This window comes from Mycteria americana, chromosome 7 (genome assembly GCF_035582795.1).
Source record: "Mycteria americana isolate JAX WOST 10 ecotype Jacksonville Zoo and Gardens chromosome 7, USCA_MyAme_1.0, whole genome shotgun sequence".
Lineage (NCBI taxonomy): Eukaryota > Metazoa > Chordata > Aves > Ciconiiformes > Ciconiidae > Mycteria > Mycteria americana.
The window spans coordinates 10,785,808-10,812,780 of record NC_134371.1 but is presented as its reverse complement, the minus strand read 5'-3'; the positions used below and the strand labels follow the sequence as shown (position 1 = coordinate 10,812,780).

Genomic DNA, 26,973 nt, shown 5'->3' with positions numbered 1-26,973 from the left:
TGCAAGCCTGGTCTTTCTTTCCCTTAAGGCTTAGTGCATTGACTGCCACTGCAGAAGCCTTTGGACTACATCCCATATTTTCACTGCTTGCTGATTAAGCAACTGCATCTGACAGAGCTTTTCTGTCTTTTCTAGCTATTCTGAAAAATCCTCATAACCAAATGGGAAGCAGGTGTTTGGGCAACATATTGGAAACAAATCTCAACAACCAGAGGAACCAGATGTATCAGATGCTTGTGAGCAGATGAAAACATGATCATATTGGTGATTCAGGCAGTCAGCTGTGAACCACATCCCACTTTTCTAAAATATTTATATTTCTTTGTGTGTCAGAATTGTTACCTTCCCCATTGAATCCTCTTACTACAAAAACGTAGACTTTAAGCTGCATTTACACAGAAGCTAGCACACAGTGTGAATGTTACATTACTGTTTGCTTTCCTTTCTCCCTCTCAGGATTTTCCTTAAGGAGATAGAAAATTGTATTGAAAACCCTGAGCTCCTTGCCCGATGCTTTTTGAAAAGAGTAAGTAAATCCTTTTGCAGGTTTGTATGAACATCTATGCTCTTATCCTACAGTACTTACAGATTTACTCCTATCCTTTCACTCTCATTGCTTTTGTGAATGAGGGAAACTCACATAAGCAGATATTCCCAAATTAAGCCACAGTTAACAAGTGTGTATTCTGAAACCTGAACCTTTACCTGGCTTACTGATGGGAAGAGATTTGTTACCAGTGTTTTACCAATGTATTTTAAGCCCTGGTTAAAAAAAAAAAATCAGTGATCCAAATGTTTGACACGCTTTTCATATCCGACAAATCTATACCAGCAGCCTGATGTATCTCAGACACCACTCTACTGTAAATAAGCAGAGAACAGTATCACAGCAGGTTGCTCTGAGTGCAGACAGCATATCCTGTTCCTGCCTTGTTTTATCTCTCTTTTCTCTGGACCATTCAGGAGACTTACTCCCCTGGAACTGGTCCAGCAGAGTCTACCACCTTCCTTGCATGGTGAAACCCCACCAGCTCCATAAGCCTCTGTGAGGTTGATTCCTTTACTTGTTCACATAATTCAACAACCAAGTGGGATTCTGCCCACTTGTATGAAGTGGTGAGCGTTAGCTGTTTGTTTAAAAGTAGAGCGAGCTCAGTTTATGAGAAAGCCCGAAGCCAACAGGCAGTGGTGGCTTTGGTTAGACGCATGTGTCTTCACTTCCTGTGGCTTTCAGTGCCGAAGTTCTGCAACTCTCTCCTCCCAGGGCTCCCACTCATGTCGCTCCCACGCCACCCCTGCCAATTAGCATGACTTTGTTCTGTTTCCTGTGACAGAACAAAAGGTGCTTGTTTACATAGCACTCATTCAGAGACCCTACTAATAAGAAAAAACTGTTTTGGTGGGTTGCTACTGTTTTCATAGTCTGACAAAGCTGCTTGAATAAGATCCTGTGTTTTGCATGGGAAGTGGAAGAGGCATCAAAAATGGGAAAATCTGTCCTCTTCTCTGTAGTCAAAGGTACCTCCTGCTTCCACTGTATACTACATCTAGCATTTGCTGCTTTTCCAGGGTACATGTTGAATCTTCTTTTTTTAACAAGGTGCTGTATGAAATACAGACAGATTTGGATGAAACGTACATACCCCAGTTGTCAGAGGTGTTGAGCACTGCCACATCCCTAAGATTTCAATGGGAATTATGAACAGGTGATACTTCCAAAGGGTAGGCCCCCGATTTACAAACAGGTCAGGCTGAAGAGCATCATACGTGTATAAATGTGATTATAAATCTGCTGTATTATATTCTGTTTAACAGCGAAGCATTTAAAGCTTGAGTAAATGACACTATTAAGGAATATGTTGTTATCCTAAGATTCAGATGCTCAGTAGGAAAATATTGTGGTGAAATCATTATGCAAAATAGGATAAACAGTCTTTGAGGAATGCAAACCTTTGAAATCCAAGAAGCATAAAATAGTCTGTATGTTGCAAATATCCCTGGATTTGGAGCTAAAGAGAAACTCTCAATACAGAATTGATCCTGTAATTCTGCACAAAGTTCAAATTCCATGTTTAAATATTGTAGCTTATGTCTCTCTCTGTAAAAACAGCTGTTGAGCCCAATTCTCCTCACTATTCTACCAATGTGAAATCAGCAGCACTAAAGCTATGGTTCAGGTGTGAAGTGAAAGAAAATCAGTCCCTCTGTCACCTTTGCTTATCAGTTCTATGGCCTAGTCAAGCAACACTAAATCTATTGAATAAGAGGTTAAACCATGCATTTGCTTTCTCCCTATTTCAAATTTCGCGCTCAGAAAGCAAAGGCTCTCTCCTGAGATGTCTCTGCTCACACAGTAGCACCTTTGATTCAAGAACTTGCCCTTATGTTCTGTTTTTAGAAGAAGCCACGTAAAGTCCAGAAATTTGTTGTTTCTGTTGGACTGCCTTTAGGAGGCACAAACAAAAGTCTGGTTGTGTGTTTGTGTTCCCCATGATTTGGCAGCTTTTTATGTCTTCCTGCTGAGCAGAGGCTTCCAGCTTGCCCCATGAGTTATGACCGTGCTTGCTTTGGCATGGGGGAAACTGAAACGGCTGCTGTTCAAGGTGATGCCGAGTTCTGGGAGGAAACTCGCATTGTTGCAGATTCACCTCTCCATTTCTCCTTCTTTGTATGGGTGTAGCCATCCTGCCACAACATCGTGGTGGGGCTGTGATTAGAAACAGACTGTTTTTTAGACTCATACTTGAAGAATATTACCCTGTCTGATCACACTGGGTCTTTTCAGCCCTGATTCCAGAGCTGCTTAAAAGCATCCCGAGAGCTGCAGTGGGACACCTTGGTGCCTGAATCCCTCCATCCCCTGCCAGTCATTCCTCTGCCATGTCCCCACACACTCTCCCACCTCCACCAGTGCCACCTAGTCAGCTGTCACCATAGATGTGAACCCTTCTTCTCAGGTGATGGCAGAAACAGTCTGTGGAGTCCCAGCCTACTTCTCCTCTCTGGCTTCTCTCCTGGAACACGGTAGCAGAATCAGGTGAAAGATGAGCCAGAAATGCCCCTCTTGTCCTCCCTCCCACTTTGCCTGATGTTGTTAGGGAATGATATTCATATGAACTAAATTACAAGCCAGCCAGCTCAATTTTGCCCACATGGCAGCTATTATAACATCACCAAGATGCTTGACCTTGCTTAGAGCTCTCTGTGGCAAGGACTGAGGGGAGGGATGTGTACTGAATGCCTTGCAGGATGGGTCTTCTAGTGCTTTATCAGCAACAAGAGGGACACTCTGGGCTGATCTGCTAAACACGGGGCTGGGAAGAAGGAAAGTTTACCAAACCAAGGCAAGAATGCTCAGGAAGAAACAAAAGGTGTGTTGGACTGCTTACCAACATGTGCCAGGTGAGGTGCCTGGTAGGAGTGACTCACTGTGGATTACCACTGTTTACTTATTCATATTGCTAACCTTGGAAAAAGTTAGGGCATTTCATCATTGAGGGAGAAAGAAGCATTTAGAAAAGGAAGCTATCTGTGAAAGGATTGTAGCAGCTGACCAGAAACCTGCGAGTTGGATTCAAAGGGCTAAATTCTAATCTGAAGCAAAATTTATTCATAAATCAGCAGTCAAAAAGATCATTGGAACTGTGCATATATGCCATGTGCATGAAAGGTTGCAAAGATCTCGGGATGCAGATCACTGTGGAAAGGAAAAGCATTACAGGAGAGATGAGCATGGTGTAAAAGTACCAGCAAGAAGTCAGAACCTCTGGATATGAAAACAGAGATGTGTGGAACATTTAAGACTGGGATCTGAGTAATTAGGCAATTAATTATTTCTTGGCATTTTAGAATCTGATCCTAGTAATTTCATCAGGAATTTCCTATTCCTTACAGTATTACAAAACTTAAAGGTGTATTTAAAGATGTAAGTATCTGCCTGAGCAGGTGTCACTGATTTAAGCAGCAGTAGATTGCATTGGCATAGGGGGGTTCCACTGTAACAAATTACTGGTAAATTGTTGATTATTGTACCTTTTTTAAAAATTGAAATTGGTATTTTTCTCTTAATCCTAATAGTGCTCTCGACTGTCACTGTTTCTGTTCTTCTTGCCCAGTCCAATTAGGTTTCTGTGGGCCAGGAACAAATCGTAATGCTTGACTACACTTTGTTATTACTTTTAGTTTTGTGGGTTTTACCCCCTGCTAACTTCCCTCCAAGGCAACATGTACAAACAATTCTATTTGTGTGAAGAAAACTCTGCGCTTATTTTGAAACAGCACCATTAATATCTCTTGAGTTGCAACAGAGCTTTTCGTATTGCATAATCCTTAACACTGTAAGGTGTTGCATGGCACAGCTCTGCTTTCGCATCTGATTCACCAGGGTGATGCCAGGATAGGTCTATAGAGCAAGATAGCAGCAATACTGATTTCTTCTAGTAACTCGATACAAAAGAAACGCTTCCCCTGCACCAAGAGTGTATAGGCACTGCCCAGCGAGCTGAAAGCACAGAGGCAAGAGCCAGGAATTCCTCAGATTTATTTTTGGCACTGTCTTTGATTCACTGAGGTCATGTCCACCAGGATAGGTGCAGGCGAAGATGGGAAGCTCCCAGCCGCTCAGACACAGGATTCTGTACGGCACTGCTCCACGGTTGCGTGGCTGCAGGGCTTCTGTGCCGACCGGGTGCACAGTTGGTGAGCGGAGAACCTGGCAGAGGAATGCCTGTCTGTCTGTATCCACCCATATAGTCTAGGGAGCCTAAAATACACTCTCTGGGCTTTTATAGAGATTGCCTTTGTTTTCACTGAAGTCAGTAAGATTTGTTGCCATGGACTTCAGTGAGAGCACCTGGAGTGTAGCGAAAGGTAAAGAGAGGTCAAGTGAATCCACCCACTTCTAATTTGGATAGGACAGAGTTTAAGCACTTCCCCCTGCCTGGCCTAGGACATCAACAAGACAAACTTGCTACTTTTTAATTCATCCTTGTAGTATTAAGAGCCAACACTATTTTCAAAGTGTTTTGAACATGTGAACCTTGGCTAAGTGGTGAGTGTTGGTGGCAATTACCAGTCTGTGTCAGTACTGTTAACAAAATTTACCTTTCTAATGTTTTTTTTTTTGTTTTCAAACCATCTATTCCCCTCTCTGGAAGATAAATTTTGCAATTAGATTATGTGTCTTCCAGTCTGCAGTCTCCTTGCTTTGTGCAAAAAGTGTGAGAAAAAAAAAAATCTCACTTTCAGATGTATTTAACTTTACAGGAGTAAAAAGCAAGTTTGGTAGCTTCAGTATATTTTTTACATACAGAGTTATTACCATGAATTAATTACTTCATGTGTTAGGATGGAAGGTAAGAAAAAGTGTGCAGATGCTCTGTGGATTCTTTTTTCTTACTTTACTTAAACTATCCTTTTCTTGCAGAAAGAGGACCTCCAAATATATGAAAAATACTGTCAGAACAAGCCAAGGTCTGAAGCTCTCTGGAGACAGTGTGGAGACAGCATCTTTTTTCAGGTGGAATTTCATTGCAGACTAGCAGTGCAAGACCATTAAAGCTTGTTTTCCTTCTTTATCTCTTCTTTCTTTAGAAAACTTAAAGAAATATATAGACTTTTCTGCATGCTTCTTATACTGATGGCAGGTGCTCAGTATGTGTCAAGGTGCTCTCTATAGGAGACTAGGTAGGTAGAGTAGCAAGTAGATTTCCTGGACAGGAGCCTGACTCTTCAGGCTATACCCAAACCAAAGAAATGCTGGCTTCTTTCCAAACCCCAGATAATTGCAATCTCTGGAGCAGGGCATGCCAGATTTCAACACTAAGTGGAACCTAAACATTAGCTCTTGTTTAGATATATTTTCACTGTGGCATAAGTAACCTGGAAACTCCTATGCAGATGGAACAAATTTCTCTCTCAATTAATTCACAGATTATAATCTATATAATCCTATAATCTTACCTATAATCTTCAGATTACCAGATGATAATGATCTTCGTGTCTTGCCTGTGCTTCAAGAGACAATTGTATTTTTCTCTCCTGTTGTCTCTTACAGGAATGTCAGCGTAAATTGGATCATAAGCTCTCGCTAGATGCTTATCTCTTAAAGCCAGTCCAGAGAATCACCAAGTACCAGTTGCTGTTAAAGGTAAATTCTCCATGACAGTGCAAAGAATTCCAATGCATAGCTTGTTTTACTTACGGAATTGCATATCAGCATTATTTTCTGAAGGACTACCTGGAAATAAATCCTCTCTCACTCCTTCAACAAATACTTTGTAATGCTAAGTTGTAAAATGGTAACAAACAGTCAAAGAAAGCACTTCTATTTCAAAATAAGTACTGCTATTACTTAGCACTACTTATATACTAAGCAATAGCAGTAAATTATTATATATATACTGCTATATATATATATAAAGTAAGATATTTTATTGTCTTATTTATTGTTTTATTTATCTTTAAACAGAAATTGAATTTGGCTTTATTGCATCAGTATATGGTCTTACAGTTTGAAAACAGGGACTGATGCTTTAAATACTGTCTCTGACATCTGACCCTGTTTAACAAAACACTTTCAGCTCTCTGAACCTGTATTTTCCCATGGTTGTGACTCAAACCGTTCAGAAGGAGCCACTCCCTTTTGCTGCTTTCGTTTTAAAGACCCAGCTAGGAACAGATTGTCTGTGACTCTTCCATGGGATGAGTATGTGAACTTCCCCTTGATTTGGTTGGAACTGTGAGTGGTCCATGCTTGAAATTCTGGTCTGAACTGGGCAACAGGAAATATATGCTCTCAAACCAATGATGTTTTTTGAAGATGGTGGCTTAAATTTCTGTCTTCATCTCCTCAGTTCTAAAAAATACTATTTACTGACCTTCCTTATGGGAAGGTCATGAAGGGGAATTACATGCTCTTCTCAAGCCTCTGAAATTAATGTAGTGTTGCGTACTGTCATGAAACTTAGCGTGAAAATTGCAATGAAGACTTTAGGCTTCAACTTTATTTGCTAATAGCTACCATGGCACTGGTCAAATTGCGCCAGCTTAAGCCATGTGAGGATATGGCTGGCCATTCACTTGTGCAGTATTTCTGTGACCTGTTTACTGACTTTACATAAAACTGTAGAATCCAAATATTGAAGGGGGATATTAACAAGGATGCAACTTCACTGATTCCAGTAGATTTACGTCAATGTAATCCACAAGTAAATTTGGCTCTGTTTCTTGAAACTGTTCTGTGACAAGGGAGAAAATGTCAAGGTCTTCAGAAAAGCAAGAGTAAACCAGATTCTACTTTTAATTTGAAATATGACTGTAAATAAAACCAAGATTAGATCAAGGAGTAAAATTCTCAGGCAAAACAGGTTGCAGCCATTGGGGTTGAAGCTGGTCAGACCAGTTTTGTACTTAGCAACAACACATTGGCACGAACATTTACTTTGTCAGGGATTATGAGATCTGTGAAGATGGTGCACTCTCTCCCTGGCAGCAGGAGCATTTAAAAGTGTAGGAAAATGGGAGTCAGTGAAAAATTGGTAACAAACAAGTGCCTAAGAAGCTGTGTGCCTTGAGTGATGGGGCAGGCTAGTTTTAAATTCTGGGTCACAGTTATTGCTATCCTCTGGTTTCAATCAGTTTAGCTAATATTGTAAAGCAGCACGCCCAGTATACAGAGAGCAGGGATCCAGCCTCATCCAGAAATTTTGCAACAGGTACTATAGGAATGCACCCTGCTTTTACCTTCTAAGCCCTGGTCACCCAAGCACTCAAGGAGAGACTGCTGCTGTTTGGGGTTTGCAAGAACTACCTTTTTGCAACCCTGTTTTACAGGAACACACGTGCCTCAGATTTTGGATTAAATGATTTCCAAACTCAAAATGTAGCTGAAAATTATATGCCTGAATGAAAACCATGTCAGTGGCCACCCCTGCTGAAGGGATCTAATTCTTACTATAATAAAGATTACTAAGGTTAGCAGAGTCTTGGTTCGTTCCTAGGTGTATTTCTGGAGCACAGTTTCTGTTGACATTGTAGTCAGCATAAGGAAACAAAACTAAACTCACTGTACAGTTCTTAGTGAGGTGCTATTATTACAATAATTTATTTCTTAGTTTCTTCACAGCTTACATTTCTGAAATGAAAATTGCATCCAGCCAAACACTTCTTTCATTCCACTGGTAGATATATAGGGCAGGAACAAGTCAATAATGATGAATAAAATGGTTATTTGGTTATGAATTCTGTCACTGGAACTGTTGTCTCATTAACAACCAATAAACTTATTCTTTCAGCTGATTAATGGCTGCAGATTCCAAGCATCAAAATCACAGGTCACTAGATGTGACAGGAATCGGTTATCTTACTACTTTTGGTTACAGTCATCTTACTTTTTCTTTTTAATGGTAGGCATCCTGATTGGCTTTGGTTTCAAATTCTATGGTGTAGTCTTGGGATCTTCCAGCTGCTTTGAGACTCATGTCTTCTCAAGACTGTACCAACCATATGTGGGTTTGTATCTGTTAACCTTTTCTTCCATAGATGCTTTTAGCAAAGATATAGAGTCTGATTCTGATCTCAGGTGGATACTCATTGGCAGTAACTGCTTTCTATATAATACAGTGGGGAAAAAACAATCTGTGCATCTGAATCGGGTTCAGGGCTCCTCTGTAGGCAGAAGAGCAAGAGGCAAGGCAGTTAATTTAATTCAAAATGAAGATTTTGGTGTCTTTCAGGATTTACATAGGTTATAACCGTTGGTTACAAGAAGAGAATTAAGTCCTGAGCTATGATTAGAACTTTTCAAGCAGAAGACACATATAGAAATAAGAAAAGTCATCCTTGTAAGGAACTGTACTGAGCTATATAACTGGTTGGCCCTAAATATTTGGAACTCTAAATAGGAACTCTGTATGTGAAGTGATTACAGAAATTGAGCCCTCAAAAGGTTTTTTTTGTTTCTTTGCTTTGGGCACATGCTTCTTAACTTGTCCAGAACTTTGTCTCTTGTTCCTTGTGCAAGGGTTGGAGGATGGAATAACTTCCCTTATTTCAAGCAGAATATAATGTTTGATGATTTTGTGCTACAGGTCAGCATGTTCTTCAAAATTAGTATCTCTCAAAAAAGGTTTTCAGATTTGCAAATGTAGATCTGTAGATTGTAGTGCAGAGGTAGAGAATAAGAGGTGGGGAAGACTTATAGTAATCTGACCTATTTCCCCCACAAAAAAATTTAACAGCTGAAAAACCTGTCTTATAGATTAAGGAAGTCTCATTTAAATTAAGGAAGAGAGATTTGTGAGATGATTTGACCAAAAGTCTACAAGCATCTACACAGGAAGTGACCTCTTCCCATGCAGAATTTCTTTATCTGACAAGAGCTTGCTAAGACCTGATGAGTGGAATGTCAAACCTGCCAAATTCAGACTAGAAATTAATTTATATTTTTAACAGTGGTAGTAAGTACCTTATGGAACAAATTGCAAAGGGAAATGGTGAATTCTCTAACACCTGAAATCATTATATTAAGATTGAATTTCTTTTCTAGCAGATGTGGAGTAAAATAATCCTGGATGTAATTCTGTGACATGCAAAAAGTTCATTTTAAATATGTCAGAATGGTCCTGTCTCATCTTAAACGAACCCATAAAACTTGAAAATGTCCAAAAGATCAAAATGTATGTCCTCAATTACAATCTTTGTGAATGTCCTGTTTGGTTTTGTTTTCTTTTTTTTCCTATAGTTCTGCTGCTTTGTCTATGCAGCACAAATTTCCCGGAGGGAGGACTGTCTTATGGCGGCTTCTGGTATAAGAAGTTTTCAAGTAGTTTTCATATTTTTTTTTTTAATAAATCAGGAAATGCTGAAGTGCAGCAAGAATTCAGAGGGTACCGCTGAATTGGAAGAAGCCCTGGCCACAATGCTTGATATCATCAAATCAGTAAATGACTCCATGCACCAGATAGCAATCACAGGATATGAGGTATTATTTGCTGTTGCTCTTACTCTGGTCTTGACCCATCCAGTGTTCCTGCCATCATTGATCATGCTGTGCCCATGGCTGGTACACTTTGCAGGAGCCTGTGCCACATTCTTGAAGGATGCCACTCAGTGGCATGTTGCGGTGACGTCAACATACCTGTCATGTGGAGGTGGGGGTGTGAATGTGGGGAGGAAGTGAGATAAATGTGGTCCTTCTGAGTAGTCACACCCAAAACTTATTTGTAGGCGAGAGGTAGCAAGCGTGACAGACATAACTTAAGAAATTTGCTGAAACTTTGTGACTGCTATGCAACTCAAGTGTTTCCAAAACTTTTGCACTTAGGGACGAAAATGTGGCTTCCATTTAAAGTGGGTAATAGAATCTATCCCAGTGACTGGCAAACTCATTATCTGAAACGTGAAATAACAACCACAGTACAAATCAAAGGCCACAAATGTATATATCTCTCTGCTGAAGGTCCACTGAAGTCATATGACTTTCAAGAACTAGTGTTGCCTACATAAAATCAGCCCTTAAGTGAGAAGTGGAAGTGATGGACACATAAAGAAGAAACATGCCTGATGAAATGAGGCCTGAGGGTGATGTGGTTGCCCATTTTGAAATAGCTGCAGGGTGAAAATGTCAAGAAAAAAATGTACTGAGAAGCTGGGTTCAAAGAATTATTAGATCAGAGTAACAGGGTTTAGTCTGGACACCAGAAAAACAGTATTTTGTGCAGAACGTGACTTCCCAAGAAAGTGCTGGTGTCTATGCTTACTGTGTCTGGGTGGGAAGAGTTACTGTGTGTTTTGCAGGATGGAGTGGCTTCAGGAGTTTTCATTTCTATAGTTCTTTCTTTTGTGCAAGTACTTCTGCATCTGGTGCATCTGCATCTGGTAGCTGAGGAACCCACGCCCTTTGTCAGCATTATTTTATAAATGAATTTAACTGCTTGCTTGGCTCTATGTCATAGATCCACTGCTGTACACAGTTGGGGATGCTCCTGTGGATTGTGCATTACATTTGAAATGAGAATACGAGTTCTTATCCTGCAGTAGCTGTACTGGGTTGAATGCAAAGCAGTGGCCACCTTGTTATCTTAGTAAACACATAGACTAGCTGTAGTGCCTGTGGATCAGAGAAACACCACAGGTCCTAAGCATAACTTAGGTCTCCCAAACCTGACAAACTTAAGTAAAGCACATACTCCACCGCAGCCTTCTGCACAGCTATGACCTACACCCATTATGAATTGATCAGTGGGGTCTTGCGCTGTATGTCTTTGCACCAAGAGTCGGGTTTAGATTAAGAATATAGCATGAAGTTTTCCTGCTTAGTTTAGATTAGCAGTATCTTTTTGATGTGATTTCCATCTAATTTTCAGTTTTCCCAAGTTTTCTCAAGGTAGGAGAAGCCTACCATTTTCAGATTTGTTGGCTGAACAGGACTAGTTCATTAGCTTTTCAATTTCTCCAACATACAAGGTCAAATCCAGCATCTCACTGTTTCTGCCATTGAAAGTTCTTAAATAATTCTTTATTAATATCTCTTCTGATGGAGCAGAAATGCTATGTATTTTTGAATCTTCACTGAACAAATCTTCATTTCAGTAACACAAAAGAAAACAGTGGTCTTAAAATTAAATATTTTATACTGGTGTAATTGGATGTAAAAAAGTATTGTCAGCTATAAATTTTATTTAAATGTAGTGAGACAAGCCAACAGCTTAAAGTGACTCACTACAGATGAGGATTTGTCCAAATATGTTTAAACTGCTACTGATAAAACCCTCGAGACCTCTAAAGCTGAATGGTAAAATAATTTTAATTCTGTATGGTTTATTCCTATTTGTATTTCCTGACAATGAAAGCAAACCTGGTTCACTTTAGTAGTTAGTTTTCCTTTTAGTTTTCCTTCTCTTGGGAAGCTGTTTTGTTTTACTTAAAGCCAGGGGCAAAGCTTGCGTTCACTTTTCCATCACAGTAGACAAACTTGCCCTTCTAGCACTTTTGTTTTGTGAAAAGTTTTACCTGCAGCAGTATAAATGAACATTGAGACACACCTCTGCTGCTTTCAGGTTTCTCCACAGTTTCTTTTATGGACTTTCTAGGGACAGGTGTCTTTGTCCTGGTGCCACTGTTCTCAGCACTCAGGGTGGTTTTGCTTGATGTGACTTTTTGAATCACTGGTTGCAGTGATAGCCTGCTGGCTCCTCCTGGGGTTTCCAGCAACTGCTGCACAAACTGGTAACTTGCACGTTGCTGAACATGTTACCATGTTCAACAGTTTCTCTTTTGAAACAATCAAGTCTTCATTTGTATTTGCAGGAAAGAGGATTTTTCCTGTGTGTGTGTGGTTTTTTTTTTTTTTGTTCGAGTCCATTTGGTTTCAGTAGTAAGTCTTTTACAGCTTTCCAGGTGTCAGGAGAAATAGCTTGTGAAAGCTTCTCTAAACCATTCTGATTATGGCTAATTCTGAGTGTCTCAGAGATTCATTTTAGAAAGACTCTTTAAAGCCTGGATATTATTATTGCAGACTTGGACCAGTCACCATGGGCATGGGAAGCTCATGGATACAGCACATCTTTTACTTCCCCAGTTTCTGCTGTTTCTGATTCATCCCCAAAGAGAAAGGTAGCTTTCCTCCTGTGTTTCCCAGTTTGAATGTGTGTAGTTACAGCAACGTTACAAAAATCTGTTTTTAAATAGTTCCGTAAGGGATAGGCAGAAGAGCTTCTCCAAGAAAGGTAACATATTATCCTGACCAGAGAGGATCTATCCAGATTCCTATCTATACAAATGTTGAGGTCATGCTTTTGCCTATTCCTTACTTTCAAATCTCAGAGTAGTTTTGTATTCAGGAATTCAACAGAGCATTCCTGTTCCTTTTCAGCTTCTACTTTTGAATTTGCCAGTCTTCCATGAAATGCCAGACAGTAGCTCCAAGGACTAGATTTTTGCCTCTGCTTTGTTAGCTGAACCGAAAGACATGACAAAGTGGAACATGGCTGCTATGTAGCCCGATGCTGATAGCATTGCCGAGATGGTTTGTTACATGATTATTAAATGGGGTGAAAGTGTGAAAGAGGATGAACCCAATAATTTCTTCTCCCTGTTCCACCTGTCCCAGGTGCTCAGCTGTGATGCCAAATAAACACCTCCCATAGCTCATGAAACCACACCCCATCTTGTGGAGCCTTTCCCGCACAGGCATGATAGAAATATTTGCCTAGAACACCTTTCAGAGAAGGGTATTATGCCAGCAGAAAAGCAGGTTTTGTGGCAGCTGATGAACTCTCCTAGTTGCATAGGATTCTTGGACCTGTGCACATGCAGACTTGAGGAGCTGAACTTTTGTGTAAGAAATTCCTAACATGTAAGTTTGGGATTGGTTTTGGTTTTTTTTATTTTTAGGCAAAGCCACAAAAAAAAATAGAGTAAAGCTTGGAGAGCTGAAGTTTTGGAGATGTTTCCTCCTGTTATCCTAACATTTGTATACAATCTGGCCTGGGTAGTTTGTCCATGAGTTATACAGCACTTAAGCCATTCATATGCATCTCTCATCTTCCATAAACATGAAATGCAATGTATTGTTCTAACAGGGAATAATTATATTTGAGCTAGTGATCAAATCCTCCATTTTAACTAAACTTCTTTTAGGACAAAATATTGCTGTCCACTAGTACAAGTTACCAGAAACAGTGTCCTCCTCTCTATTTGCTGCCCACACTGAACAGAGAGTCCAGGGCTTGCGGGCTACTATTCAAAGTCTTTTGTGGGATTGCTGCAGACTGCCATCCCTGTCCATCCTCTTTCTCTCTGCAGTGATAGCCTCCTATTTCGCTTGCCATAATCCCAATCCTAGATCCACGATTGAAGCGACTGACCTATCACAAGAGTTGAACTGAGCTTCTGGATCTCAGTGCCATATCAACAGGAGCCTCTCACCGTTGTCAGAACTATGTAGAAAATATGTTTGTTTGTTTTATTTAGCTTTACATCTCATCAATATGCTTTTCACAGGCTTGCAGTTTACACCTGTGTTCACATATAAATACAAACACACAGTCCTGTATGCACAAATAAAAAATCCAACTCTATCTACTAATATGTAAGATGAGAGACTCTTACAGAAATTACTGAGGGTTGTTGAATGCTTTGGGGAGTCTAATAATACCCTCATATGGAGTGGAAAAGTACATAATCAAACCCTAGTTTTGCAGTTGGTTCTAGGGTAAAGGATGGACAGTGAGAGGGAGAACAGGTTGCAATCTGTAGTTTAAGAAATCAGATATTCCCACCTGGAGCCAACATCTTCACCTTATAATCAAGAGAACATACAAATGTTGAAAATAAATACTTTAATAAAGCACTGAGCTTATTCCCTCAACTTATTATACAAAGCACTCCTAGAAAAACTTGCTGCTAGGATAATTATGTTTATCATTATTTTTTGAAGCCCGTTATCATATAGATGTTGCCATGTCCTCTACCCACGCATTGCTATACTCCTTAGTACTGAACTGTGCTATAAATGTTTGTGCTGGTGGTATCTGAGGCAAATATTTATATCAGTTGAAGTATTTACCCATCAGTGGTCTGCAGACAAGGGCTTTAACTTGGAAAGGTCTGGTTCCTGCTTAGTTTCACTCTCCCTCAGGTACTTTTATGGCTCCTTGGGGCATTTACTCCCTCTTTGGCCAAGGCTGTGCAGCATTGCATAGTTTGCAGATGGTGAGCTCAGAAACTATTGGCAAAGCTTTTAAAGACTACTTTGCGGTGGGAGGGAATTACACACCTACGTACAAACCTACCTACCTCTAGGCACCAGTCTGTGTCTTCAGACATCTAAGCATCTTTCAAGGTTTTGCCCAGGGATAGAAGAAGCTCGTAGCAGAGCAGAAACTCAACCTAGATCTTTCAGAACCAAGGCTTGCATATCTGGACTGCACTGGGCCTTCGTACAGCTTTGATTCAGGAGTCTTGAAACCCAGGTCTTGTCAGAAGATGCTTCCTCTGAGGTCATCAGAGGGGACAGCCTGTGTGTCAGATCCAAAGAGGTCCTGAGACAGACCTTAGACACTAACTACAAATGGGGAGACAAACTGGGAATTATGGACATGGAGAACAAGGGGTTAATGGTTATATGAAGAAACTACACAGGTTTAGCAAGGAGATGTGCAGATGGGATTCCAGCTGTAACATGTCCACTGTCCAACACAAGGGATGCCTAGGCACGTGCCTCTGTCTGGAAGCTTAAACACCAGTAGGGGAGAGAACTGTGCCTGGGATTACCCTCGTTTGAACGTGATGTAGGCTCTCTCTTTTCCTTGCTTGCTAGGGGGATGTCAGTGAGCTTGGCAAGCTGTTGATGCAAGGTTCCTTCAATGTGTGGACTGACCACAAGAAGGGGCACAACAAGGTGAAGGACTTGGCTAGATTCAAACCGATGCAGAGACACCTCTTCCTCTATACAAAGATGCTACTTTTCTGCAAAAAACGGGAGGAGAACACAGATGGCCATGAGAAGACAGCTTCATACAGCTTTAAAAATTCATTAAAGGTAATAAATGTTGTAATGGTGGGGGAGAGAAATAAATCTGGTGTTCTCAGATGTTTTCATGTGGAGACTTGAAGAAGGTAGACATATCTGGAGCTATCTTGCAACCCTGAGTAAATGAAAGGTCCCATTTAGTTTTGATCTGGAGACAGACCCAGCCATATGTCCTGCAACTCCAGACGTGAACCTTGGTTTTGCAACTTGATACAAATAGGCACCTTGTGTGTTCTTGCCCAGCGTCCCATAAAGAGAAGCAAGACTGAATGGACCTGCATCTCTCATTGTTCTGCCTATAAGCATCCTCCAAGTGCAGTTCTATTGCGAGTTTTACTCTTGATATCAGTTGAGCAGATGTATTCTGTGACAATAATAGCTACAGATGAATCACAGTGCAGTAGAAGTGCCCTTTTATTTGCAAGAGTGACATTTCCAGATATGAGTCAGGACATTTTCTGTTAAGAGGAGATTCACTAGCAGGCCAAATTTTCCCTTTAAGCACATTGGTGTGACATTTGAGACTTAAGACAACTAACATGGGTTATCAAGTGTAATGCTGAAAACTTATTACAGGGTAACCAGACAGGAATTGTAATAGAACCTGGTTCAAGGAGTGAACCAATTCATATAAATGTTTGAAGTTTCTTTCTGTGGAGATAGCAGGAATCATGACATAATCAAAGCTGTTTAAATCTTCAAATGTAATGCTGAGGCAAATCAGAACAAGGGGGATGAACAAATACAGTAAGATGGGAATCTGGTAAGTATAGCAGCAGCTGGACTTCAGAATTGTGGTTAACAATCTATCATTTAAGAAATCTAGAATTATTTTCTTCAGTTCCTTGTTCATCTTGCCTAGTTAGGCACTCAGCTCCTTGCTCACCTCTTTTTTTAAATTTTCCTGAAATTATATAGAATTTTTTGTGTTGTCTGGATTTGCAGATGAGTCATTAAATCTCACAAAGTCCTGTTCCATCCCTCTTCCTCTCCTACCTCAACAGGTCAATGATTGCAAGTTGAAAATACCATCTTCCTCAAACTGAAAATTTGTATAGGTGGATGGGACAGGGTTGAAAACTGACCCACAGTTCAAGCAAAAAAAGCAAAGATGATAAGCTCAAGACATTATCTTGTGTTACTTTTGAGCACTTGATTTTTTTTTTCCTATAGCAATCAAAAAGACGAATGATAAATTAGAAGTTGAGAAATAACATGTTCTGAATTTTACTTTTAATGACTCCCTAAGGTGCAGAAGTGAAAGCAGCTTTTTAAAAACACATTTCAGAGGGTAAAGAGTTTAAACGCTATTGACATTTTCCAGATTCCAGCTGCTTCTTTTCTATTTTGAAACAGATGAGCACTGTGGGCATTACAGAAAATGTAAAAGGGGATAACAAGAAGTTTGAGATCTGGTATAATGGCAGAGAAGAGGTCTATATCATTCAGGTAACAACAATTCTTTTTTTCTCCAAGGACTGTACTTCCTTTCAGTTGAATTGTTTTTAAGAAAGTTTTCCGTTTCATGACTTTGACTGTCCTGTACACTCAAGAAACAATAGCCATTGGAAGCTTCATTGTTGTGTTGGCACTGAAATTATCGATTTATCATTGTGAAAATGGTCATGACCTTGGGTAAAAGAGAAAACAAAGTAGTGGAAAATTACTTGGAAGGCTGGACAGAAAAGCAAGGACCTTAGATGCATGGTAACTTACCTTAGATTCATGGTAACTTTTCCGTCTTGAAGACCATCCTCTGCTTTGCTCAAAGCTAGCCACAGTGTTCCATTCCTTGGGAAAATTGAGAGCAAATGTAGGTCAGTGCAGCCAAGGGATTGGCAACATGCTCTAATTAGATCTGCTTTGCCTTTTCCCCTTGTGTTCTCAGGCATCTTCTGTTGAGCTGAAAAACACCTGGATTTCAGAGATTCGCAAAGTGCTGACAGGACAACTGGAAGCGTGTAGAGGTAGGACACACAGAGCGAGATCTGGTAATGTTGCCTTCCCTCTGTAGCTGTGTGTGACAACATGGAGCTGGGATGAGTTACAGTGCTGTCCAGTACCACCAGTGAAATCAGCAAGAACAGATCTTCTATGCGAGGATCAGTTGGGTGGTTGCAGCATTGCTGGGATTTAAACCCTTGTCCTGATCAAAGAAAATTTCTTAGAACTTTAGAAATGGCGTGAATAACTATTCCATTCACAGGTAGTCCAAGGAACATGATTTTCCTTTGTTCTCCCTCTCAAGCCACAACCCTAGAAATATCTATTTACATCAGCATGTGAGGAGATGGGGTCCCAGTCTTCACTCTGTGCCTTCTCACAAGACCTGACACAAAAGGTCTCCCTCCACATACATGACCAGACACAGCAATGATTCCTCTCCATCTTATTGTTTGTTTTGCTTTGTGTGGGTTTTGAGGGTTTTTATTTTAAATCTGGTCACCTGCCTTACGTTTTAAATGTCAGTCAGTTATCCCATCTTTTTATCTTAGTGACCTCCCTGTAAAACATGATTAATGACATTTCCCTTTCTCACAGAGATGTCACTATGAAGGTGATTTGTGACATGCTCGATACACGAATGACTGAAGACTCATAAATACCTAAACCAATGACACCCTTTTTTATGTAAGATACTGAATCCCAGACAAAATTCAATTAGGTTATTCCAGATAGTAAGAGAACATAGTGATGAAAGCTATCTGACATACTATTCTATTTATGAACAAGAATGTACAGAGTCCTAAAAGCCATTTTTCAGGCTCTCTTAAGACAAAAAACCATAGCTGTGTCCAATACAGAATTTTCCTGGGCCCTGGCATTGCTTCTCACCTTAACTTGTCATTTTCTGCTTCTCTCATACACACACCTCTTTAAAGCAATGCAAGCAAAGTCTCTCCACCCACATCCTTTGGATTCCTAAGCAGACTTTGTCCTAGGTGGAAACCTGTGCCTGTGCTTTAACTTTAGAGGTCACCTTTATTTTAATTGTTTGTTTCACAAAGACAATGAGTTCTTACAGCCTCCTTAAGTGGAGGGAAACAACTATTCACATTAGCCTCAGCAATTTAATCCAACCCTTAACAATATCCTTACTTACAATGCTTACTACTCAGGTCTTTTGTTTTGTCTTCAAAACAAAACTTCAAAATAAAACTTTGTCTTATTCTTGTCTTCATCCTTTCTCGTATTTATTCTGAATTTCACTGTGGTCAGTCCATTTCCATGCTGAGGGAAGAACTCAAGATTCTTATCAGTGCAGTTTCAAGACTTGATCTAGGGACTCTCTGATGTGGCTTGTAATATTTACTTCGGAAGTATAAAAGCTGGCTTTACTTAGGCTACCACAGAGAGTAGCTTATGGAGAAAATGTATGTGTTTAATAGGATAGAGTGCTAATCCTCCATGGGTGTTTCTAGGCAAAGGAAACGAAGCTTGTATGTCACCCAGAGATTTATGAAATCTCTGTAGCATACAAAATCTATATGCTAGAGTTACTATGCATTTTCCAGAGAAAACTATGCAGGAATCAAGACTGAAAGTTTTTGAAAACTTTCATATTTTGATATTCTTTTTTGTTTTGTCTTAAGATCATAGGATTCTAGAATATTTCAGGTTTCAAGGGACCTCAGGACATCATAGTCCAACCTCCTGCTCAAAGCAGAGGCAGTTATTGGTCAAACCAGGTTACGCAAGACTTCATCCGGTCTGGTCTTGAAACCATCCAAGGATTACTTTCATCCTACTCTATGAGCAAAGTCAAGCTTTCCTTCATTGTGAATCCAGCAGAACAGCAGCCAGAGGGCAGAAATTGTATCTTATATGCTATTGCAACTCTTCCCATTGCCTTTTCCCAAATGATCATATGAATCAAAGCCCCTATTACAATACTGATGGCAGGAAGCAAATGCTTTGTCCTGTGGTTTTAAACAGTTGTTTCTATTTCCAAGGACTCATGAAAGAAGAGCCCTTAATTCATGCTTAATCCAAGACTGGGTATTTCTCCAACTGTACGTTGTAATGAGGGAAGGAAGAGGGAGACATTTGTTGTCTGGGCTGTTTTTAAAGACTGTTGTTAGGAGTTGCACACGGGGCTGGAATGTTGGAAGGAACCAGCTGAGATGAATGAGTGAATAAAGGGTAAAGAAGGTGGCCAAAGGTATGTGGTAAACAGTTTAACATATGAGTCATTAGTGTTCAAACACTTAGTGTATATACAACCCCTATCGTATACTGCAGTGAGCACAGAATGCTAACGAGGCTTTGGGTAACACCTTGATCTGTCAATCCCAAAGAGCGTAATTGTCTCTTGCAGGCAAAGGAATTACCGATGCAGCTTAAGAGATTTGTGCAAGGCTGTGAATCAGTTGCCAAAACCAGGAATGGAGCTATTTCTGAGTCCCCACCCAGAGTGCTCCTTTCTCCCAGCATTCCCACCCATAAAAGACTTTGTTAAGTTTAATCTTCCAGTGCTGCCCGTCCCTTTGTCTGTTCTCCTTTCATTGACTGGAGCTTCATCTTCTTCCAGAGTGAAATAGCCCCAGGATCTCAGCAATCTGAGAGTCTGAAAGTAGCTTCTTCCATTGCCTCCTCACTTCTCAGTGTCTGACTTTCCTGGCCCTGAAAACCAGGTTGTCAGCATCTTTCTTATCATCTTTCTCCACTCAGCAGTTACTGGACATATGCACAAATGAGTCTGTTGCTACCTTGCAGCTATGCAAAAAGAGTGAACAAATGGCATCTGAATAACATTGTATTATTGCTGTTTGTCCAGGATGCTGAGCAAAAGCATTCTTCAGAGGGATGGGGATATTTTCTACTGGATGGCTGCGTGTGCAAAAGGACTGATGTACATGTGTTGCTAAATCCAGAAAAAGCTGTGAGCCACAAAACTTGCATTGTATTCTGGGAAAAATGCCAATACGTCCATTCCCTAGATCCGAGTTGTTCAGTGAGCTAGGAAGAGGTACAGAGGAAAGAGAAGGTGGCAGGGGAAAAAATTTCTTCTGCACTGAAAAAATATGGGTAGAAGAGCTGTTTGGGTGAGCTAAGTTTTCAGCCTTTAAGATCATCATATGCCTTTCTCTTCAAGTACAAGTATTCCATTTTGATTGCAGCAGCAGTCAAAATATCTCCCATTTCTCTCTCTTTCTCCCACCTTCTACGCAAACAAGGAAGCAACTTAATACAATTTGGAGAAATTTCTTTTTACTTTTTCTCTAACAGAAGCAAGTCAACTGCACCAAAGAATCACCGAGAGTGTATACCATGCACCAATGGATTCCTCCAATGCAAGCAGGTAACCACAGCTATCATGGCATATCAGGGCCATGTTTTGTCTTGCCTTTGTGCTTTTGCAGTACATAAATTCTTGGCTTTCTGTGTTTAGCTTCCTGGGTATGAACCTACTTGATTGTCTTCAAATTCTTTAAAGGCATGTAAATGCAGATAAAGGTTTTGCTCATGGGGAAACTGTAAATCACAATGCAGAATGCATTTCAAAGATGATAATTTGGTTTTGCAAAAGAACCATATGCTCCGGATTAACTCAAGCTTAGACAAATGTATTGGAACATTTCCAGGATGTTAAATGGAGCTGTCAGCAAATTTTTGTAATGACCCAATTGCTGGGCAAGTTTAATGCAAGCTGGCACGGGATATCACTGTAAAATTTTAGCAGGATCAATGAAACCAAGAGATCCCAGGTAACACAGCCAGCCTTTGAGAGTTGTACAACTCGATGCAAGAAATTTTAAACAGATGCAGTGCTGTTAATCCTGCACCATATTTTCTCTAGGCTTGGTTACATTTGCTTTGTTTAAGGTTTAAACTGAGAAGGTTTAAGGGTGAAAATCTTTCAGCAAAACCACCTTGGGGATAGGAGAAAATTACTCCAGTGAAATATGAAATGCAATCACAAAAATGTTTCAGATCAATCCAGATGTATATCCCTCTTATAAGGCTCTTGAAGTGAGAATTTTCAGAGCAGAAATTATAGACAAAATTTGTCAACAGAAAATTAATTAACTCGAGGAAGAAAGGCCATGTGATTAGCTATTTGTCCTAGAGTGGATTAAACCAAAGGAAAAAATGAAGTGCTTGTTGTCCTCACTCTGCCACCTATGCCAGAGAAGGAGAGGTTAGATGCTTCTGCTCCAAATGCTGGGTTATTATAGGGTCAGGAAGAATATGGGAAGTCTTCATGAGAGAACGAAGCCCTGGGCTTTCATAAATGGAACAAGAATACAGAGTGTCCTATTGGCTATTATAAACTGAGGCCACCTTGATCCTCTGTAGTACGTGTCTCGGAGAGAAGCAAGGATAGGGGAATTGCAGCATGAGGTGGCTTTGCACTGGCCGATGTGAAATAGTGGATCCAGAATTCTCAGACTGTGGAGCCTCTTCTGCAGCCTGTTTTGGGATGCTGGGTGGAGGCGAGGAGAGGAAGGAAGAAGCTAGACTTTGTGATAGCCACCCACATAGGCGTAGTCTGTGTTTATGACTGAAATGACTAAGCAGTCCCAGTTGTGAAAGGCGCTGGAAGTAAGCCAGTGATAGACAGTATTAGCTGAAGAGCAACCAGTATCATCAGTGCTCTGCCAGTGGTTGGAGGCTAATTAATTACTGAGGTTTTCTCTAACCAATAGACACCCTCTCTTGGGTTGCCCATGTGTAACAGTGACTCTACTGTTTATTGGGAATTGTCAAACCTGTACTGTGATATGGGGAAATCTGTTTGCAGGACACTCTCCCATCCCCGAGCTATATCCATTCAATGACAAAGACTATCTCCTTTACTTGTTTATATGCCATCGCAGCACTTGGGGCTGCAATTCCATGAGATAAGGCAGGGCTGGGCTGACTCAGGACTGGAGCTGAGGTGTCTCCAAAAGAGACACTTAGAGCCAGTGCCCTTAATACAGGCAGTTATTGAATGTCCCTAAGTCCTGTTCAATCTATTTAAATTCTCTCTCTGTAAATTCTTCCCCAAAGTTTCAGTTTTAATCCTAAAATGAGATGCCCTGTGGTATCTATTGCTGCTGTATCTCTCTCAAGGGATGGCTGCTGCCTTTCAGTGATAATGAAATGATCCCTTTTTATTGTTTTCTAATCTGTTTAAACATATGAAACTTAAATGGACTATCGTTCTAACTGCTTAACTATGTGCTTTCTTGGAAATGACTGATTCAGTCATACATCCATGTAAAAATATCCTGTGCACATAGATACACACAAACACTTGGAATTTTACTGCAGATACTGTTTCAGAGAAGCTCGTGTGTTTTCTTGGTGTCTTTCTCACAGCTGTAAATCTTTAACTCTGTCAGCTGCATGTTTCACAGTTATCTCAGCCTAGCTGGGAAGGAACAGAGAAAAAAGAATAAGGAAATATGAGTGTGCTTTGGATTTGTTCCCATATTTATTCTGAGCCCCACTTTGTACCTGACATCAGGCTGCAAAATCACATTTTGATTTAGTACAGGAGTAACAGAGACCTCTGTTAAGGTTCCATCAAAAACAGGTCAGAGGTTCAAATACAAAGCAATGAGTCCCAGGCTGCCTTGTAGTTACAAAAGTTATTCACAGATCTCTAGTATTCCAAATGTTTTTAAGTTTTTAGTGATACCTTGGACCTTCCCTTACAGCAAGACAAACCATATGAACGTTAAGTATAACAGTTCATATGTTAATTGTAAACAGCAATGTAATTGCTGATACATGTTAATAATGAGCATTTTGGGAAAGAGTATTTCAGGTGTGTAGATATAATGAAATGTGTGGAACATTCAGTCTGCCAAGGATAACAGTCAAAAACCCAAATTAAACCACCACACATTTGCAAAACAATGAGGATAAGAACCATGAGAAAATCTTGCAGCTCGAAAGCCCTACAAACCTGGGGTAGGGGGGTCATTCCCATTACAGACTGCAAGGCCAGTACCTGTGCAAATCTGGCAAGATGGATGCCCTCATCTGTAGTTTAGCTGTAGACAGGGATATCCCACTTGGATTCACGTTTTCAAAGACCAGAAGAAGCAGAAGTTGCAAGATCCTCGAGCCAGTGAAATCCATATGTTCCTCTACGCATGGTATGACCTCTACGTGACCATTCAGTACCCGTTTCTCTTCTGGAGTCAAATATGCTGCAAAGGATAGAAAACTGGGGTCCTCTTTTCTAACCTGGTTTCCTACCCCTTCCTTCCAAATCTGTTGGACTTGCAAAAAGAGCTTGTGCAGACTTAACCACTTTGTTCCTCCATTTTTCCCTTCTCAGCTCTCACTAAGGACATCCCTTACTGTGTGGTGTGGAAAGGAGGAGGGGGCTAGAATGGCTCTTTCCACCATATCTACCTACACAGATGCAGAATTTATAGCGCACACAATTTTAAAACCTGCCTTTTATTCCTTAGGCTTCCACTTCTGAGGGTAAGAAAGAATCCTTAGTGCTCTGTCAGGTATTAAGCAGGAATGTAACTATTTTTGTATTTCTTTTGTCCAAAGGTATAGCAGAAAGTCATCAAATATATACGAAAACAAATCTGAGACATCAAACGTGGAAGTGTCTAACAATAAAAACAGGAATTCCAGTCCCAGCTCCAGACAAAAGAGAGGTAGGAGTTCTGATACAGAGCTTTCTGCTTCCACACGGTAATATTTTTATTTTTGCACACTCATTTCTAGAGTTTGATGAGGATACTTTAAATGTATGTTGTTTAAATCAAACATCAAAAAACCCCAATGCTACAAAGCTAAGTGACTGTACCGTGAAACTTCTTGAACACCAAAAAGCGTTACCAGTTACCAGTTAAGGATTTTTTAAGTCTGAGTTTTGATGCATCACAGCGCTCTTTATTCAACTTGTGTTTTTTAAAAATAGAATTTTGGGGGGATAGTATGTGTATTTTAACCTTCTATATCCTGGCTAAGTTGGTTTATATTTTATTCTATTTCTATTCTAATTTAATTTTAACATTGTCAATGGACTTTGCTAACAAATTTCCTTGCTTTATGTCGAAGAGATTTTTTTCCTCCTCTAGGTTCCCCTCAAGTGTATAGTAAATAAACGCACATGCGATCACTGAAAGTCCCTCCATTATTTGAGGCCATAAATACAATAGATGTATTCTCTACAATGTAGGTTAGAATGAACACTAAAAAGAAACGGGATGTCATCTGGCAGTAGCAGGAACAGAAAATCTTTCAACATCAGTTTCTTTTTTAGGTAGTAGTATGTTGAAATGTTAAAGCAATGACTTTTCTAATAACATAAAAAAAGAAAATTGCGAGGTCTTAAGAGATGAATGTCCAAATCAGGCTTAAAGTATCAGCAGGCCCCTTTATAAATAGAGATGGTAAAAAAATGTTTATTTTTTTTTTCTTTGAGAAATAGGCTCTTTGCCAAAAGATTTTTTCATTGCAATAAGTTTTCATTCTGGGGAGAAAGCTATGGATTCTTCATTAAAAAACCCAATTTTATTAATTAAAAACCTGTTTCAGTAAAAATTTCTTTTTGAAAAAGATTATTTGTTTTTAAACAAAAAAAGTTGAAAAGCAGTGTTTCATTTGAAATTCATAAACCCTACTTTCACAAAAATTTCCAGGAAAACTATTGGCGTTTCTCGACTGGTCCAACTTACACAAGAGCGTGGGAACTGGGATGCCCCTACACGCTGACTTCCATTCTTCTGCTTTCCCATGCCCAGTTCCTTCAGGGCTCTCGCTGTAACTCCTGCTAGCTCAGCCGAGAGCCGCCTCATCCTGCGGGACGGGGCTGCTCCGCAGGGCCCCGCAGCAGGCCCCGCAGCAGTCCCTTCGCTCGGGGCTGCGGGGCCGCGGGTGCCGGCCGCGCTGCGCAGAGCCAGCCGCACGGCTCGCCGGCTCCGGGCGGCCCGCCGCACCTCCGCGTCCCGGCGAGGCCCCAGAGCCCCCAGCTGGGCCTCCGCAGGGGCTGAACTCCTCTTAAAAACGTACGGTTAGGTCCCGCTTTCCAAGGTGCAGCGGAATGGTGCTGCAGCCCTCTGGGGAGGGCGTGGCTGTGCTGGTCTGCAGGACGCGAGCAGCACGGAGTCGGGTTCTCTGCCAAAACCGTCTCTTTTGTGCCACCTACTGACTGTAATGCTCCCAATAGCTATGTAGTTCATCTGAACGCAGATTATTTTAAAATACTGGTTTCTTTTTATAGTACGGGGGGGCCGCTATTGGCAAGCTATTTCAGTTTCATTATTCTTATCGATAAGTGCCTGTGGTTGAGTTATCTATATATAAAACAGCATTTTGTGTGGACCTGGTTGGTAGATTCACTGACTCGAAGCTATATGGGAGCCGAGTCCTGCAGGAACCTCTGGAGACCACCTAGTCTAACCGCCCTGCGCAAAGCAGGGTCAATTGGAGCAAGTTGCTCAGGGCCATGTCCAGTTGGGTTCTGAATATGTCCAAGGGTGGAGACTCCACAACCACCTTGAGGACGATGTCCCAGTCGTTAACCACCTTCACAGTAAAAAAAGTTTTTTACTACTTTTGAATGGAATTTCCTGTATGTCAATTTGTGCCCATTGCCTCTCATCCTGTCACTGGGCTCCACTGACAAGCATCTGGCTCCATCTTCTTTACTTGCTCCCATCAGGAATTTATATACATTGATAAGACCCCCTGAGCCTTTTCTTCTTCAAGCTGAACAATCCCCGCGCTCCCACTCTCTCCCCATGTCAGCTGCTGCAATCCCTTAATCCTCTTCATGGGCTTTTGCTGGATTCACTCAAGTATGTCCATGTCTCTCTTGTACTGGGGAGCCCAGGACAGGTCGCAGCACTCCAGGTTTGTCTCAGTTGTGCTGAGTAGAGGGGAAGCATCACCTCCCCAGACCTCCTGGCAAGGCTCTGCCTAATGCAGCCCAGGATGCTGTTGGCCTTCTTTGCCACAAGTATGCATTGTGGGCTCACGTTCAACCTGTTGCCCATCAGGACCTAGTCCTTATTATGTTTGGAAATGGTTTCCGGGGTTATTTGGTATACCTGCAGAATGAAGGAAAAGGTTTGAAATAACTCAAGTGGAGACAACGTGTCTTTAGAGACCAGTCTTTAATGATTGGCTGGCGCTAGGAAGCTGTGGGGACTTGTGAAATCCTAAGGGGTCCATCAGTGAAGTGGTGTAATTGCATAGCTGAAGAACTAGCATATAAACCTTCCCCCTATACACATGCATTGTTGTACTTGCTGCATGAGTCTGTGATAATCAAATACTATGTTTTTTTTTTCTCTATGCAAACAGAAAGTAAATATATTTTATATATCAGTTTCTGGATTCTTTATAAGCTACAGTATCTTTACAAAGATTGCCTGACAGTGGGAGCAGCCATGGCAGGGAATGGCTTTTAGGCCAACAGAGGCAGTCTGAAAGTCAAATGCTTCCCAGTGCACCTGTGGGCAGCTCCACAG

The 26,973-nt window shown here is 40.8% G+C and overlaps 1 protein-coding gene across 1 annotated transcript in view; it reads left to right on the top strand.

Annotated features, from left to right (window-relative positions):
* MCF2L2 (MCF.2 cell line derived transforming sequence-like 2) overlaps positions 1 to 26,973 on the top strand; it is a 164,702-nt gene that overhangs the window by 118,324 nt on the left and 19,405 nt on the right. Inside the window, exons 18-26 of the mRNA XM_075506964.1 lie at positions 457 to 526; positions 5,426 to 5,518; positions 6,056 to 6,148; positions 9,857 to 9,982; positions 15,323 to 15,544; positions 16,892 to 16,984; positions 17,424 to 17,502; positions 20,765 to 20,837; positions 24,041 to 24,150. Coding sequence (XP_075363079.1) covers positions 457 to 526; positions 5,426 to 5,518; positions 6,056 to 6,148; positions 9,857 to 9,982; positions 15,323 to 15,544; positions 16,892 to 16,984; positions 17,424 to 17,502; positions 20,765 to 20,837; positions 24,041 to 24,150 — 959 coding nt within the window. The remainder of the gene's footprint in view (positions 1 to 456; positions 527 to 5,425; positions 5,519 to 6,055; positions 6,149 to 9,856; positions 9,983 to 15,322; positions 15,545 to 16,891; positions 16,985 to 17,423; positions 17,503 to 20,764; positions 20,838 to 24,040; positions 24,151 to 26,973) is intronic.